Raw genomic sequence first — 16,195 nt, 5'->3', positions numbered from 1 at the left:
AAACGCTAGTGCATGCCCTTATCATCTCCCGCCTCGACTACTGCAACCTCCTACTCTCTGGACTCCCCTCTAGCACTCTGGCACCACTCCAATCCATCCTACACTCTGCTGCCCGACTAATCCACCTGTCCCCCCGCTATTCCCCAGCCTCTCCCCTGTGTCAAGCCCTTCACTGGCTTCCTATCGCCCAGAGACTCCAGTTCAAAACCCTCACACTGACATACAAAGCCATCCACAACCTGTCTCCTCCATACATCTGTGACATGGTCTCCCGGTACCTACCTACACGCGACCTCCGATCCTCCCAAGACCTCCTTCTCTACTCCCCTCTCATCTCTTCTTCCCATAACCGCATCCAAGACTTCTCCCGTGCTTCCCCCATACTCTGGAACTCTCTACCCCAACACATCAGACTCTCGCCTAACATAGAAACCTTCAAAAAGAACCTGAAGACCCACCTCTTCCGACAAGCCTACAGCCTGCAGTGATCCTCAACCTACTGAACAGCCGCGCAACCTGCCCTACCCTCTCCTAGTGTATCCTCACCCACCCCCTGCAGACTGTGAGCCCTCGCGGGCAGGGTCCTCCCTCCTTATGTACTCGTGTGCCTTGTTATCTGCTCATGTTTAATGTATTTGTCTATATTTGCCCCGTATTCACATGTAAAGCGCCATGGAATAAATGGCGCTATAAAAATGTATAATAATAATAATAATAATAATGTCGGGTTTAGGAAGGAGAAAGCAAAAGCCGGTAATTGAATTACCGGCTTTTTGCTATCTCGCGCTGTATGAAGGAATGATATATATATATATATATATATATATATATATATGTGTCTACTGACATATATATATATATATATATATATATATATAGACAGTATATATGTTTTTTTTTTTTTTTTAACACATGGATCCCTTGTATAGGCGTATGTCGGTTTGGCAAGCCTGCGATAAAAACACGCAGTACGGCTGCCATACGGATTACATACGGAGGATGCCATGCACAAAAAACGGTGACACACCCTGCCTACAGAGGAGCTACGGACCACTATTTTCGGGACTTTTCAGCGTATTACGGCCGTAATATACGGACCGTATTTGCATACGCTGAGTGTGACGCCGGCCTAATAACTATGTAACTATGTAACTATGTAACTCTGCACCACATGATCGCCACGCTCCCACAGCGGCGTAGCCCATTCCAACGCCCTGTCCAACAGGAGAGACACAATAAATCCCACTTTTGCCCACTCTGTGGGAGATCGTGCAGCCAGGGGCTCGAGGTGTAAAGAGTACTAGCTCACAAGACCCCTACAAGATTTACTTACACCAGAAAGTTTTTCTGGCAGCGGGAGGCGAGATAATGTCGGAACAGCAGTGGCAGTGGACAAGGTTGCTGCAGCCACGCTAGCAGCCTGAACAGCAACTGCGGTAACATCCACAGCTGAGGTTGTGCGCTCGAAAGCCGCCAACCTACCCTCCAGCTGCTGGATGTACTGCAAGGATTGCTGTTTGTCCACCATTTACTAGCCAGACCTGGCGCTAGTATTCTGTTAGGGTTGGCGGAACGCACGAATATATATATATATATATATATATATATATATTTATTTATTTATATATATATATATATATATATATATATATATATATACAGAGAAACCTGCTGTAGGTAACAGGCGATACTATATGGCGGTATAAGCAAACTCTGTTACTTCATATATTCACTACGAAAAGAGAACGCGGTTCTCTGTTAACCTCACAGGAGATCACAGCTGCCTAAGAGAGCTAACAGTGGTCATGCAGTCAGGATAACACACAAGCAACTCCTCTCCGGTGGAGGCGGAATTCTAATGGCTATACACCAGCCCTGAATCCACATACAAAAAACTCACCGGAGGTGCCGGTATTCTACGGGCTTATTGCATTCAAACCCTGACCACATACAATCATGACCACACTGGCGCTGAGCTCATTACATAGGTTTGATACTAGCGCATGGCCGTGCGGACATGAAAACCTTTTATAGTTTTATGACCTTCCTAGTGATCCAACAGGAACGGCTTCAGGATCTGCGCATGTGACCCCCGACCTCCAATGGGAGGTCGTCCTGTGGGCATGCCAAGTATGGAAAAAGCAGGACTTAGTCCCAGAAAGATCTAATCGCTGCTGATCAGTGCTGGCTACAAAGGCAGAGCCTGGAAGAACAGTAGTACCCGTCACCCAGTATAAGCCTGAGTCAGCCGCTGGGACCGACGTCTCCACTGAGCAGGCTCCACTGCTGCTGGAGAAGAATGGGAGACCGCAGCGGAAATGGTTCGAGATTCCCCCTGTGCAGAGGCGGGAACTCGACACGTAACAACTATATACCTAGTTGCAATTTTTTTTTTCAAAAAATTAACCCCCCCCAAAAAAATATACAGTCTGTTCTGTCAGACAGAAGCCTGTTTAAAAATCATAGTTTTTCAGGCATACGTAACATAGTTGTGTGTGCTAGCCTTGTTCTACAATTTTTTTTGTGTGTGTTTTAAATTCACCAAATAAGGCCTCATATATCTGCATGCTCCAAGTCTGGGCATTTTAGGCCGTTTTGCCACTGTTTTTTCTGTCTGTTACGCTAATTATATACAGCACTATTTAGCATAAAAATATATAAACAGGCCACATATTTGACAGTGTGGTATTTCCGTTACAGCCCTCATATATCTGCGTGCTCCAAGTTTGGGTATTGTAGGCCGGTGGACCACTTTTTTTTGCTGTTTGTTACTCTAATTATATACAGCACTATTTAGCGTCTGGCTCAAACTGATTGCAACGCTCGCGCCCAGACTCGTTGGTGCGGGGGTGTGGCCCCACTGGACCACAGACAAGACTTCCCTGGAAGGGGCGTAAATAGGTAGCTTCCTAGGTGTTCGCTGGAGCCTCCGATGGTGAGGTCAGACTTGTGCAATAAGTAGCTACCAGGTACCACTCCAGGGAGGAGTCTGACTGTGGATGCTGATCCCACCGGGGGAAACAGACACAGTCTTAGATTTTGATGGAGAGGAAGTACTCTCACCTAGGGCAGCCTCTCTTGCTGGCCCAGGGTTTTGGAGTTTTAGATCTACAGGGCAGAGCCCGTCTAGATGTTCCTTACAACCGCAGCGATACCGCGTTCCCTTCTTGCGGCTGAATTCGGGCTGCTGCTTTCCAGCCCACTTTTATCAGCCTTCTTGGGTTTTGCTTGGGAAGCTGCTGGGACAGGTAGGGGAACAGGCGGTTTTTGGACGGACTTGGTCTGACTTGTCGGTTTCTTCGGGGGATTTGCTCATCTGGACTGCCTCTGGGATCTAGTGAGGGAAGACTTTGCAGCAGGAGTGGACTTAGGCGCTTTGAAGGCTTTAAGGAAGACCATCCTGAAGCCCTCAAGGTCAGAGAGGATAGGATCCCTGGCTTCCCAGAAGGGGTTAATCCAACTTAATGCATCTCCTGCTAGGTAGGACATCAGGAATCCCACCTTGTACTGATTGGAGGGAAATTCTGAAGCATTCGATTCAATATACATCAAACTACGCATCAGGAACTCCATGCACTTCTCTGAATCCCCATTGAATCTTGGCAGAGGCTTCGGACGGAGTTCTTCATAAGAAAGCTGATAAAACATCTCATCAGAGACTATGAATCGACTACCTGGAGTAGGTGTAGGCAGATCTTCCAATCGGGTATAAAAGTCTCTCGGGGGCCAATACTGTCTAGAAAAAAAATTCATCTAGCTCCGAGATCGACGACTTATGGGACTCAGTAGGGACCATGGCCTGAGCAATCTGTAATGCTCGTGCCCAGACTGGTTGACGCGTACATGCGGGGAAGTGGCCCCACTGGACCACATACCAGACTTCCCCTGAAAAGGCGTAACTAAGTAGCTTCCTAGATGTTCGCTGGAGCCTCCGATGGTGAGGTCAGACTTGTGCAATAGGTAGCTACCAGGTACCACTCCAGGGTTGAGTCTGACTGTGGATGCTGATCACACCGGGGAACTAGGCACAGGCAGGCACGGCTGTGACACTGGCTGACAGACGGGTACAGCAGAGGCCCTGATGGGCAGACTGGCTTGATGGAGATATAAGCAAGCAGACGGGCATGGCTGGCACTCTGGCAGACAGGGCTGATACTCTGTAGGAACTGGTATACAGGTGGGTGTATGGTAACAGGTAAGAACCTGTTCAGACTGGTGAATATAAAGAAACAGGTAGAGACCTGTACGGCAAGTTGCTGAACAGAGGTAGAGCAAGAGCGGATGCAAAGCAGAACCACACGAGGTAGAGTAAGAGCAGGAGGTGGAGCTAAGAGCAGAGAAGAAGAAGATGAAGCAAAGAGCAGAGAAGGAGAAGGCAGAGCTAAAAGCAGAGAAGGAGAAGGCAGAAGGTGGAGCTAAGGACGGAGACGCTAGAGGCGGAGACGCTGGAGGCGGAGCCAAGAGCGGAGATGCCAGAACCGCAGGAGGCAAAACCAAGAGCTAGAGGGTGTAGAGCCACAGGTTGTGGCGAGTAAAGCTGAGAGGCACAAAACCACAGGTTGTGGCAGAACTGAGCAAGAGAAGCACAGAGCCACGGGTAGTGGCGAACAGAGCAGAGAGATGCAGAACAACTGATAGTGGCAAGCAGAGCTGAGAGGTAACGTAGAGGTAAACACAGCAGAGTGAGAATGGTGAACAAACAAAGAAGGAACAAGAACAGACATAGACCAGAGTTCAGACACAGAAGTAACAGAACACAGATAATGGCCTGCGTATTGCAGCCCTCAGAGACCGGAAACAGGCATGACCTGGCAGCTCAGTAGCAAATACTAACTGAGGGAAATAGTTTGCTCAGGCATCGTCCAATGGGTGAGGATGCCTTAAGTATCAGAGGCCTCTAGGCTATTGGCCAGGAACACCTTTGGGAGGTGCACACAGTCTCAATGAGAATCCGGAGTTGCTGGTGCCGGCCCCCTATGCACACAGCCAGGAAGTGTACACAGAGTAAGCGGCCATGGAGCACATCTCATGGAGCTGGCAGCAGACAGATCTCACAGCATGGCACTGGGTGAGTTGATGTAATAGGCAGGTGGGGAATGGAAGGCCATGCAGTGATGCCGGCAGGGTTGTTACACTGATACTGTGCGACTGGTTACTGCTGCCCTGGTTACTGCTGCCTTTGTAGCCAGCACTGATAAGCAGCAAGCAGGTCTTTCTGGGACTAAGTCCTGCTGTTCCCATACTGAGCATGCCCATGGGCCGACCTCCCTTTGGAGGTTGGGGGTCACATTCTCGGTTCCTGTTGCGGCTTCTATTGGACCATCTGGAAGGCACCATAGCACTGCTGCTATAAATGGTTTGCATGGCCGATCGGCCATGCACTAGTGTATACTTGATAACGTGTGTGTGTAGATGTGTGACTGTCCCTGCTTAATCATCCCCTTCCTAGTGTTGTTGACTGCTCGCGAATGGTGGATGCTATCTAGTGCCCGACAGTGCTACCTGCACTTCTAGCACACGATACAGCATCTGCTTACAGTGACCACCAGTGCGGCACCATGCGCTAATAAAGTGCTTTCATAGCCCAAGTTTGGGTGGTTAGTGGCGTTCACCAGAGAGGCACTGCACGCACTCTTGTGCATTCAATTATTATTTGTGTTTAACTCTGAGGACGCCCCATTGTGTCCGGGATTGATGGGATATGTGATCCCATCTGTCAATTTATTGATTATTATTTTAAACCCCTGGTAGAAACCCTACCTTCATACGTTAGAGACACTACGGACGTCCTGTCAAGGGTCGATGGCATCCTTGTGGATGATGATACCATTCTCGTCATCATGGATTATTACTACGCACCAAAGAAGCGTCGCCTGCATATTTATATTTATATATTTATATCTTTACATTTATATTTGTGTTGTTATATTATTTACTCTATGGCGGCATTTTGTGCTTCGTTTATAGGTTCTTTGTGCATATAATGATCCATGTTTATGTGATATTATATAACTGTTATATGTGTATGGTGCCCTTTTGTGTGATGCTGCCTATTTGGCGGCAGTAGACTGGTCCCCCTTGTGGATATATATTTGTTTACCACTGATCTATATGTTGGTGGGGTGGCTGCCGTTTTTATGGGCAATGCACCCGTGGTATTGGGCAATCATTGGTGGCAGTGCGCATCGCGCTGTGTACGTCTGGCTCGGGGGTGTGGGCGGGCGTCTCTGCAGCTATGGGCGGCGGCTCCGGGATGTTTTCCCGGCGCCTGCGCACTTGGCTTGACGCCCTACCTCCACTCCATGACCTGGCTGTCACAGTGCGCATGCGCCGTACATACCAACGCTATTGGTCCATCCTGCACATGTGACTTGGGTCACGGGGGGTTATCTACAGGTCCTGGCTGTGCCATTACCACACTCCCTTGAGGAAGCGACGTGCTAGCGCCGCGAAACGCGCGTCGGGGGTCTTTATTCCTGGCTGGTCGCTCCTCTGTACCCCTTTGCACCTTATTCTGGTGAGTCCATGTTGGTAGGGCGCTATTACTTTAATCTATATGCACGTGCAGCCCATGTGGGCTTTGCTTTACATCAGATAGACTGATTATTCTGGCCTACCCTGGTTCTGCCTTGTTTTTACAGCGCTGCTGGGGAGTACACTGTGTATCTTACCCACTATATGTGGAATTCCCCCTGCAGTATCTTTAGGGGTCATTTGGAGTGACTGTCCCCTCTTCTGCTGTTCATTGGAACATATATACTGTGACCTATTACTGATTACATTTTAATGCTTTTTTATGTATTAATAAAGATTTAATATTATATATATTGTCCACGGTATGCTCCTTTTTCTCCTATTTTTAATATGCACTAATTATTTCTGCCTGCAGAATGAATTTGTTTTCCTGTGTACTTTATCTCATTATTCAAAAGGGTGGAGGTTTCACTGTTCAGATCGAAATGAAAGAAGAGCTAAAGATAAACTATCCACTATTAGATATGTTTGGAATAAATGGGTAAATATTCTACAAAAATTATATAATATTGGTGAAGCTGTAACTGTCAGTGAAGAACTGGTGGCATTCCGAGTTACGTGCCCGTTCAGACAATACATACCGAGTAGGGTTGAGCGAAACGGGTCGGCCATTTTCAGAAGTCACCGACTTTTGGCAAAGTCGGGTTTCAGGAAACCTGACCCGACCCCTGTGTGGGGTCGGCCATGAGGTCGGCGATCTTCTGAATCTGGTATCGGAATTCCGATACCGAGTTCCGATATGTTTGCAATATCGGAAATCGGTATCGGAATCCATATTTAAGTGTAAAATAAAGAATTAAAATAAAAAATATTGCTATACTCACCCTCTGACGCGCCCTGGTACTAACCAGCAGCCTTCCTTCCTTAGAATCAGCGCGTGAAAGACCTTAGATGACGTCGCGGCTTGTGATTGGTCGTGCGACCACCCATGTGACCGCTCACGCGACCAATCACAAGCCACGACATCACCAAAGGTCCTTCAAGCGCTGATTCTTAGGAAGAAGCAGGGCGCGTCCGAGGGTGAGTATATTCCTATTAGTTATATACTCACCCTCGGACGCGCCCTGCTTCATTCCGACAACCTTCCTTCCTAAGAATCAGCGCTTGAAGGACCTTCGGTGATGTCGCGGCTTGTGATTGGTCGCGTGAGCGGTCACATGGGCGGTCGCGCGACCAATCACAAGCTGCGACATCACCTAAGGTCTTTCACGCGCTGATTCTAAGGAAGGAAGGCTGCCGGTTAGTACCAGGGCGCGTCCGAGGGTGAGTATAGCAATATTTTTTTATTTTAATTCTTTATTTTACACTTAAATATGGATCCCAGGGCCTGAAGGAGAGTTTCCTCTCCTTCAGACCCTGGGAACCATTAGAAACCCAATGCACTGCATTGGGTTTCGTGTTTCGGCCGACCCCGACCCCGACTTTTCTATAGGATCGGCCAATTTCACTCGACCCGACTTTTGAGAAAGTCGGGTTTCGTGAAACCCGACCCGATCCTATCAAAGTAAAAGTCGCTCAACCCTAATACCGAGTAAGCCAGCAAAGTACGGCATCAAGATATGGACAACTAAAACATTTACAGAAGCTAAAATCAACATTTCAGTAGGTCGGGTCATATTGACTCTAAACAGTTCCAGTGTACCGTAAATTAAATCAGAACAGCAGGGTTAAAGGGACACTGTCACCTGAATTTGGATGGAACAATCTTCAGCCATGGAGGCGGGGTTTTGGGGTTTTTGATTCACCCTTTCCTTACCCGCTGGCTGCATGCTGGCTGCAATATTGGATTGAAGTTCATTCTCTGTCCTCCGTAGAACACGCCTGCACAAGGTAATCTTGCCTTGTGCAGGCATGTACTATGGAGGACAGAGAATGAACTTCAATCCAATATTGCAGCCAGCATGCAGCCAGCGGGTAAGGAAAGGGTGAATCAAAAACCCAAAAACCCCGCCTCCATAGCTGAAGATTGTTCCCTCCAAATTCGGGTGACAGTGTCCCTTTAAATGCTTAGGAAGCCTTTGCAGGTGTTTTTTGCTATTTTACTGAGATAATGACTTTTGGGTTTTCATTGGCTGTAAGCCATAATCATCAACATTAACAGGAATAAACACTTGAAATAGATCACTCTGTAATGACTGTATATAAAATAAGACTTTCACTTTTTGCATTGAAGAATTTAAATAAATTAACTTTTCGATGATGTTCTAATTTTGTGAGAAGCACCTGTATATCAGGTTGTGCACCATAATCTAATTTCTCCCTCATTATTTGCTGATCCTAAAAGTTCCCATACTTTTGCTGCTGACAAACATTTGATATTGGATCATTTTGCTAATTTTAAAACAATTACAAAGTCTATTATTTAGAACTTGTCTGTAAATCTGTTCTATCTTTGCTCAAATTTATGTAGAAATATGGAAAATTCTTTCTTTATCTTTTAGATGCTGGGAATTAAGTGCTGGAGAGATTAAATGGATTTATCAAGCACCCATATTGACAGCTATTGGTGTAAGTTGGATTTACTGATCATACAACTACACACAAAATATATAGAAACTGAATAATATCTAAACCAGAAAAATAGATTTAAAAAATTTGATCTTTTAATCCTATTTGGTCTAACATCCAATAAAAATATAGAAATATTTAAAAAAATGTTTCCTAAGAGCTCAGGAAAGATATATATGTATATATATATATATATTGGTACCGTGTTAGCCAGTGGATAGAAAAATATGTAAAATTGAGAGTCCTCAGTGGCTGATACCTTTTAATGGCTAACTGAAAAGATGGTAACAAATTGCAAGCTTTCAATACTGCACCGTATTCCAAATTATTATGCAAATTGGAGTTAAGTGTCATAAAGATTTAATTGTTTTGTTTTTCAAATAAACTCGTAGATGGTATTGTGTCTCAGGGCTCAATGGATCACTGAAATCAATCTTAAACACATGTGATAATTAGTTTTCCAGGTGATTCTAATGAAAGGAAAACTACTCAAAAATGATGTTCCACATTATTAAGCTGGCCACAGTTTTCAAGTAAGATAGGAAAGAAAAGGGATGTCTCTGCTGCTGAAAAGCATCAAATAGTGCAATGCCTTGGTCAAGGAATGAAAACATTAGATATTTCCCAAAAACTTAAGCGTGATCATTGTACTTTTAAGAGATTTGTGGCTGATTCTGAGCACAGAAGTGTTCGTGCTGATAAAGGCAGAATGAGGAAGATTTCTGCCAGGCAAGTTCATCGCATTAAGACAGCAGCTGCTAAAACGCCATTACAAACCAGCAAACATATTTGAAGCTGCTGATGCCTCTGGAGTCCCTCGAACCTCAAGGTGTAGGATCCTTCAAAGGCTTGCTGTGGTGCATAAGCCTACTATTCGGCCACACCTAAACAGTGTTCACAAGCAGAAATGGTTGCAGTGGGCTCAGACATACATGAAGACTAATTTTCAAACAGTCTTGTTTACTGATGAGTGTCGAGCAACCCTGGATGGTCCAAATGGATGGAGTAGTGGATGGTTGGTGGATGACCACCATGTTCCAACAAGGCTGTGACATCAGCAAGGAGGTGGAGGAGTTATGTTTTGGGCCAGAATCATGGGGAAACAGCTGGTAGGACCATTTAAGGTTCCTGAAGGTGTGAAAATGACATCTGCAAAGTATATAAAGTTTCTGACTGACAACTTTCTTCCATGGTATAAAGAGCAGAAACGTGCCTTCAGGAGCAAAATCATCTTCATGCATGACAATGCACCATCTCATGCTACAAAGAATACCTCTGAGTCATTGGCTGCTAAGGGCATAAAAGGAGATAAACTCATGGTGTGGCCACCATCTTCCCCTGACCTCAACCCTATAGGGAACCTTTGGAGTATCATCAAGCAAAAGCTCTATGAGGGTGGGAGGCAGTTTGCATCAAAACAACAGCTCTGGGAGGCTATTCTTACTTCATGCAAAGACATACAAGCAGAAACTCTCCAAAAACTCACAAGTTCAATGGATGCAAGAATTGTGAAGGTGATATCAAAAAAGGGGTCCTATGTTAACATGCAACTTGGCCTGTGTTAGGGTTGGCGGAACGCACCGAGTATATATATGTATAAATAGGTGTGTTCGCAACCCAAGGTCTACCGTGCAGGAGAGGAACCTGCTGCTGGCAAATGGCGGTGCTATATGGCGGTATAAATGAACTCTGTTAACTCCACAGAGTCGCTAGAAATAAGATGCTGTGCCCTGTTAGCGTCACAGGGGAACACAGCTAACTGCTGAGCTGGAGGTAGTCAGTGGTCACATACCCAGAAAAGCATTCAAACACTCCTCACTGGAGGAGCCGGTATTCTAGGGGCTTATTTCAGCCGGGTCCCTGAATACATTCATGCAATACTCCTCACCGGAGGTGCCGGTATTCTAGGGGCTTATTTCAGCCGGGTCCCTGAACACACATACAGGCGCGACCACAATTAACAAGCTTATGACATGAGGTGATACTTGTGCATGGCCGTGCGGCCATGCAAACCTTTTATAGCTGCAGCAGCTTCAGGACCTTCTTAGGGAACCAATGGAAGTTTGCTACAGCACCTGAGCAACTTCAGGACCTTCCTAGAGGACCAATGATAGCTGCTGCAGTACCTGAGCATGTGACCCCTGACCTCCAATGAGAGGTCTTATCTTGGGCATGCTTAGTGTGTGCAAAGCTGGACTTAGTCCCAGAAAAGCCTGCTCGCTGCTGAACAGTGCAGGCTACAACAGCAGAGCCTGGAAAGGCAGCAGTAAAACTTTGCACAGTATCAGGCTGAGTGAGATGCTGGGACCGACGTCTCCGCTGAGCAGGCTCCACTGCGATTGATGCAGAATGGGAGACCGCAGCAGATACAGCTCGAGATTCCCCCTGTGCAGCGGTGGGAACTCGACTCCTAATATTACCCTCCCTCCTTGGGCCTCGCTACGCTCAAAGGCTGCAACAAGGAGCAGAGCCCAAATGTGTTCCACAGGTTCCCAGGTTCTGTCCACTGGGCCATGACCCTTCCAGTCCACCAGATAATATTTCTTGCCACGTACCACCTTGCACCCCACGATAGCATTCACCTCAAACTCATCCATGGATGAACCCGATGTCCTGGCAGATGACTCGGAAAACCGGGACAAATAGACGGGCTTTAAGAGAGAAACGTGAAAGGTGTCGGTGATACCAAGGCGTGGAGGAATAGCCAAACTGTAGACGACAGGGTTGACTTGTTCCAGAACCTTGAAAGGGCCTATGTAGCGAGGAGCAAACTTAGTGGACTCAACTCGCAGCCTAATGTTACGGGCGGAGAGCCACACTGTCGCCAGGAGCTAAGGTCGGAGCAGGGCGCTGGTGTGCATCAGCAAAACCCTCATTCTATCCTTGGAGGCCCGGATGGCATCCTGTGTGCGGTCCCAAATGCCACGTGCCTCCACCGCCCAGTCTGCCACCCTAGAATCGGTGGATGACATGGGCATGGGCACAGGAACACGCAGATGCTGGCCATAATTAAGGAGAAAACGAGTCTGCCCGGTAGAGTTGGCTAAGGCGTTGTTCAAAGCAAATTCCGCCCAAGGTAGCAAAGATGCCCAGTCATCCTGCCTGGCAGAGATAAAATTTCGTAAGTATGTGACAGAAGTCTGGTTGGCCCTCTCTACCAACCCATTCATCTCGGGATGATAAGCAGAAGAGAGATTCAGCTCAATGCTGAGTAAATGGCAGAGTTCTCTCCAGAACCGAGACGCAAACTGAGGACCTCGGTCACTGACAATTTTGTCAGGCATGCCATGTAGACGGAAAACATGTTTAACGAACAACACCGCTAAAGCCCGTGCAGAAGGTAACCGTGGAAGCGGAACCAAGTGCACCATCTTAGAAAAATGGTCGGTGACTACCCAGATAATTGTACAGCTACGAGACTTGGGTAAGCCTACCATGAAGTCCATCCCGACCATCTCCCAGGGCCTGTCTGCCACCGGCAGGGGTAAAGTTGCCCAGCAGGCTGTTGCCAAGGAGACCGATTATTGGCGAGGGAGACACACGCCCAAATATAGTCCCCGCTGTCACGGGCCATATGCGGCCACCAGTACGTCCTCGCCAAGAGCTCAGATGTTCTCTTGGTCCCAAAATGTCCACCCACCCTGGACGAGTGAGCCCGAGAGAGAACCTCCGGTCGCAAATTAGATGGAACGAAAGTCTTGCCTGGGGCACAGACTCTAGCGAAACCGGAGCCACAGTTCTCAGGCTCTCTGGAGGGACAATAAGCCGAGGCTCCTCTTCCTCCTCCTCTGATGACACTACAGAGCGAGAGAGAGCGTCGGCATGAACGTTCTTCTCCCTGGAAAGAAAATGGAGGGTGAAATGGAACTGGGAGAAGAACAGGGACCATTTAGCCTGATGAGAATTTAGCCGCTGGGCTGTCTGTAAATATACCAAGTTCTTGTGGTCTGTGAACACCTGGAAGGGAAAGCGAGCTCCCTCCAGAAGATGTCTCCACTCTGAGAAAGCCAACTTCATAGCTAGCAACTCACTGTCCCCGATGGAATAATTCCTCTCCGCTGGTGAAAAGGTCTTAGAGAAGAAGAAGCAAGGATGCTTCCGACCTTGAGCATCCTTTTGGAAGAGGATTGCTCCAGCACCAACGGATGAGGCATCCACCTCCATAATAAATGGCTTATCTACATCGGGGCGATGTAGGATGGGAGTGCTAGTGAAGTGTGACTTAATCGAGAGAAAGGCCTTGGAGACCTCAACTTGGGATTTGCCCCCTTCTTGATGAGGGCAACCAAGGGAGCCACCAAAGTTGAGAAGTGAGGAATGAGCTGGCGATAGTAATTGATGAACCCCATAAAGCGCTGCACCACTTTGAGAAAATGGGGTTCCTGCCAGTCCATCACAGCCTGTAGATTGGCAGGATCCATAGCCAATCCCTGGGCAGAGATAATATAACCAAGGAAAGGCAAGGACTCCTGCTCAAACACACACTTCTCCAACATGGCATAGAGGGAGTTAGCCCGTAAGAGGTCGAAGACCTTGCAAACATCTCTCCGGTCGGAGTCTATATCTGGAGAGTAGATGAGAATATCATCCAGATAAACTACGACCGAGGTGGTTAGCACATCCCGGAAGATGTCATTTACAAAGTCTTGGAAAACGGCTGAGGCATTACAGAGCCCAAAGGGCATCACCAGATATTCATAGTGCCCATCCCTGGTGTTAAAAGCCGTCTTCCATTCGTCCCCCTCACGGATGCGAATCAGGTTGTAAGCAACCCGCAGATCTAATTTAGTAAATACCCTTGCTCCCAGAAGCCTATCAAAAAGCTCAGATATCAGGAGTAGTGGGTACTTATTCTTAACAGTGATGGCGTTAAGACCCCTGTAGTAGGGTTGAGCGAAACGGATCGGTCATTTTCATAAGTCGTCGACTTTTGGCAAAGTCGGGTTTCATGAAACCTGACCCGATCCCTGTGTGGGGTCAGCCACGCGGTCGGCGACCTTCGCGCCAAAGTCGCGTTTCGTATGACGCGTTCAGCGCCATTTCTCAGCCAATGAAGGAGGACGCAGAGTGTGGGCAGCGTGATGACATAGTTCTCGGTCCCCACCATCTTAGAGAAGGGCATGGCAGTCATTGGCTTGCTTTCTGCAGCGTCAAAGGGCTATAAAGGGGCATGCACGCCGACCGCCATCTTACTGCTGCTGATCTGAGCATAGGGAGAGGTTGCTGCCGCTTCGTCAGAAGCAGGGATAGCGTTAGGCAGGGAATATAAACTGCCAAACCGTTTGTGCTGTAGCGATTTCCACTGTCCAACACCACCTTTTCTTAGCAGGGACAGTGGAGGCTAGATTTCTGTGCATCAGCTCTGTAGCTTATAAGACTGCCTTATAAGGCTCCCTGATAGCTGCATTGCTGTTTGTACGCCGCTGTGCAAACCAACTGCTTTTTTCAAAGCACAAATCCTGTTGCTCCTTCCTTTCTGCACAGCTATCTTGTTTGTTTGTCCACACTTTAGTGTGCAGCAGTCCTTTTTATTGCTGCCTGCCATACTTTTCTGAGATTACTGGTCCTTTTTTTTTTTTTTTTAATATATATATCTTCAAGCCACTTTCTGGCCCTGAAACTGTGTAGTGTGACACAGTGGGCCTGCACTGTCCCACACCTAAAAAGGGAGATTTATATTGCCAATCAGTGCATCTGTGCCAGTCCAGCCTGTTGTATCTGTCAGTCATTTTCTGCCACAGAAACTATACTGTAAAGCAGTGGGCCAGATTTATTCACTAGTCTCCCATAAAAAAAGGGGAGATTAATAATGGCAAATCTGTGCATCTGTGCCAGTCCAGTCTGTGTTATCTGTCAGTCATTTTCTGCCACAGAAACTATACTGTAAAGCAGTGGGCCAGATTTATTCACTAGTCTCCCATAAAAAAAAGGGGAGATTAATATTGGCAAATCTGTGCATCTGTGCCAGTCCAGTCTGTGGTATCTGTCAGTCATTTTCTGCCACAGAAACTATACTGTAAAATAGTGGGCCAGATTAATTCACTAGTCTTCCATATAAAAAAGGGGAGATTTTTATTTCCAGTGTGTGCATCTGCGTCAGTCCTGTTAGTGGCATATCTGTCAGACACAGTCTGCCACTGAAGCTGTGTACTGTAATACAGTGGGCCTGATTTTCCCTGCAGTCTCACACACATATAATGGGAGATTTAAATTCACCACAAGTTTGCGTCCACCTTGTAACTGGTTTTACAGTACCAAATACCGTTTGTTAGTTTGGTTACATATTTCCAAGAATGAGGAAGTCTGGTGGAAGAGGTCGTGGCCGTGGGCGGTCGTTGCCAGCTGGTAATGATGGTAGTGGTGGTCATGGGAAGAGCAATATAGCACCTAAGTCTGGAGTTGTTCAGCCACCATCATCGTCTGGCTACACAAGGCCTCGAACGCTCCCTTTTCTGGGAGTAGGAAAACCGCTTTTAAAGCCGCAGCATCAGGGACAAGTTTTGGCTTTCCTTGCTGACTCTGCCTCTAGCTCTTTTGCCTCCTCTTCGAAAAGTGCAAAATGTAAAAGCAGCGCGTCGTCAGTGGATGTTCCCGGTCAGGGACAAGTCGCTTCCTTGTGTTCTTCACCCAGAACAACAGAGAAGGATGTGTCAGGCGACACAACGGGTTACTCCATGGATCTCTTTACACATACCGTTCCTGGGTTAGAAAGGGAAATTGTTAACAGGCCATGCCCATTACAAGATGAATCGGACATGGAGTGCACAGATGCACAGCCACAGCCAGATTATTATGCTGTTCCTTTGACTCAGATCACAACATTGCCCTCGCAGTGTACTGATTCAGAATCTGACCCTGACGAGACTATGGAGCCCCATCACGAATGCTATAGCACCGGCTTACACGGTGACACAGAGGAAGGTGCACAGGACATAGAAGAGGAGGTCATAGATGACCCAGTTGTTGACCCCAATTGGCAGCCATTGGGGGAACAGGGTGCAGCCGGCAGTAGCTCTGAAGCAGAGGAGGAGAAGCCGCAGCAGGCATCAACATCGCAACAGGTTCCATCTGGCAGGCCCGTATCTGGCCAAAAACGTGTGTCAAAACCAAAAACAGTTGTAGGACAGCATGGCCATCCGGTTAAAGTAGCTCA

General features: G+C 47.2%; 1 protein-coding gene across 1 annotated transcript in view; it reads left to right on the top strand.

Annotated features, from left to right (window-relative positions):
• Window positions 1-16,195, top strand: part of PTH2R (parathyroid hormone 2 receptor) — a 1,239,906-nt gene that overhangs the window by 933,193 nt on the left and 290,518 nt on the right. Inside the window, exon 9 of the mRNA XM_069733763.1 lies at window positions 8,976-9,042. Coding sequence (XP_069589864.1) covers window positions 8,976-9,042 — 67 coding nt within the window. The remainder of the gene's footprint in view (window positions 1-8,975; window positions 9,043-16,195) is intronic.

Source organism: Ranitomeya imitator, chromosome 7 (genome assembly GCF_032444005.1).
Source record: "Ranitomeya imitator isolate aRanImi1 chromosome 7, aRanImi1.pri, whole genome shotgun sequence".
NCBI lineage: Eukaryota > Metazoa > Chordata > Amphibia > Anura > Dendrobatidae > Ranitomeya > Ranitomeya imitator.
This window is presented reverse-complemented; position numbering and strand designations above follow the sequence as displayed.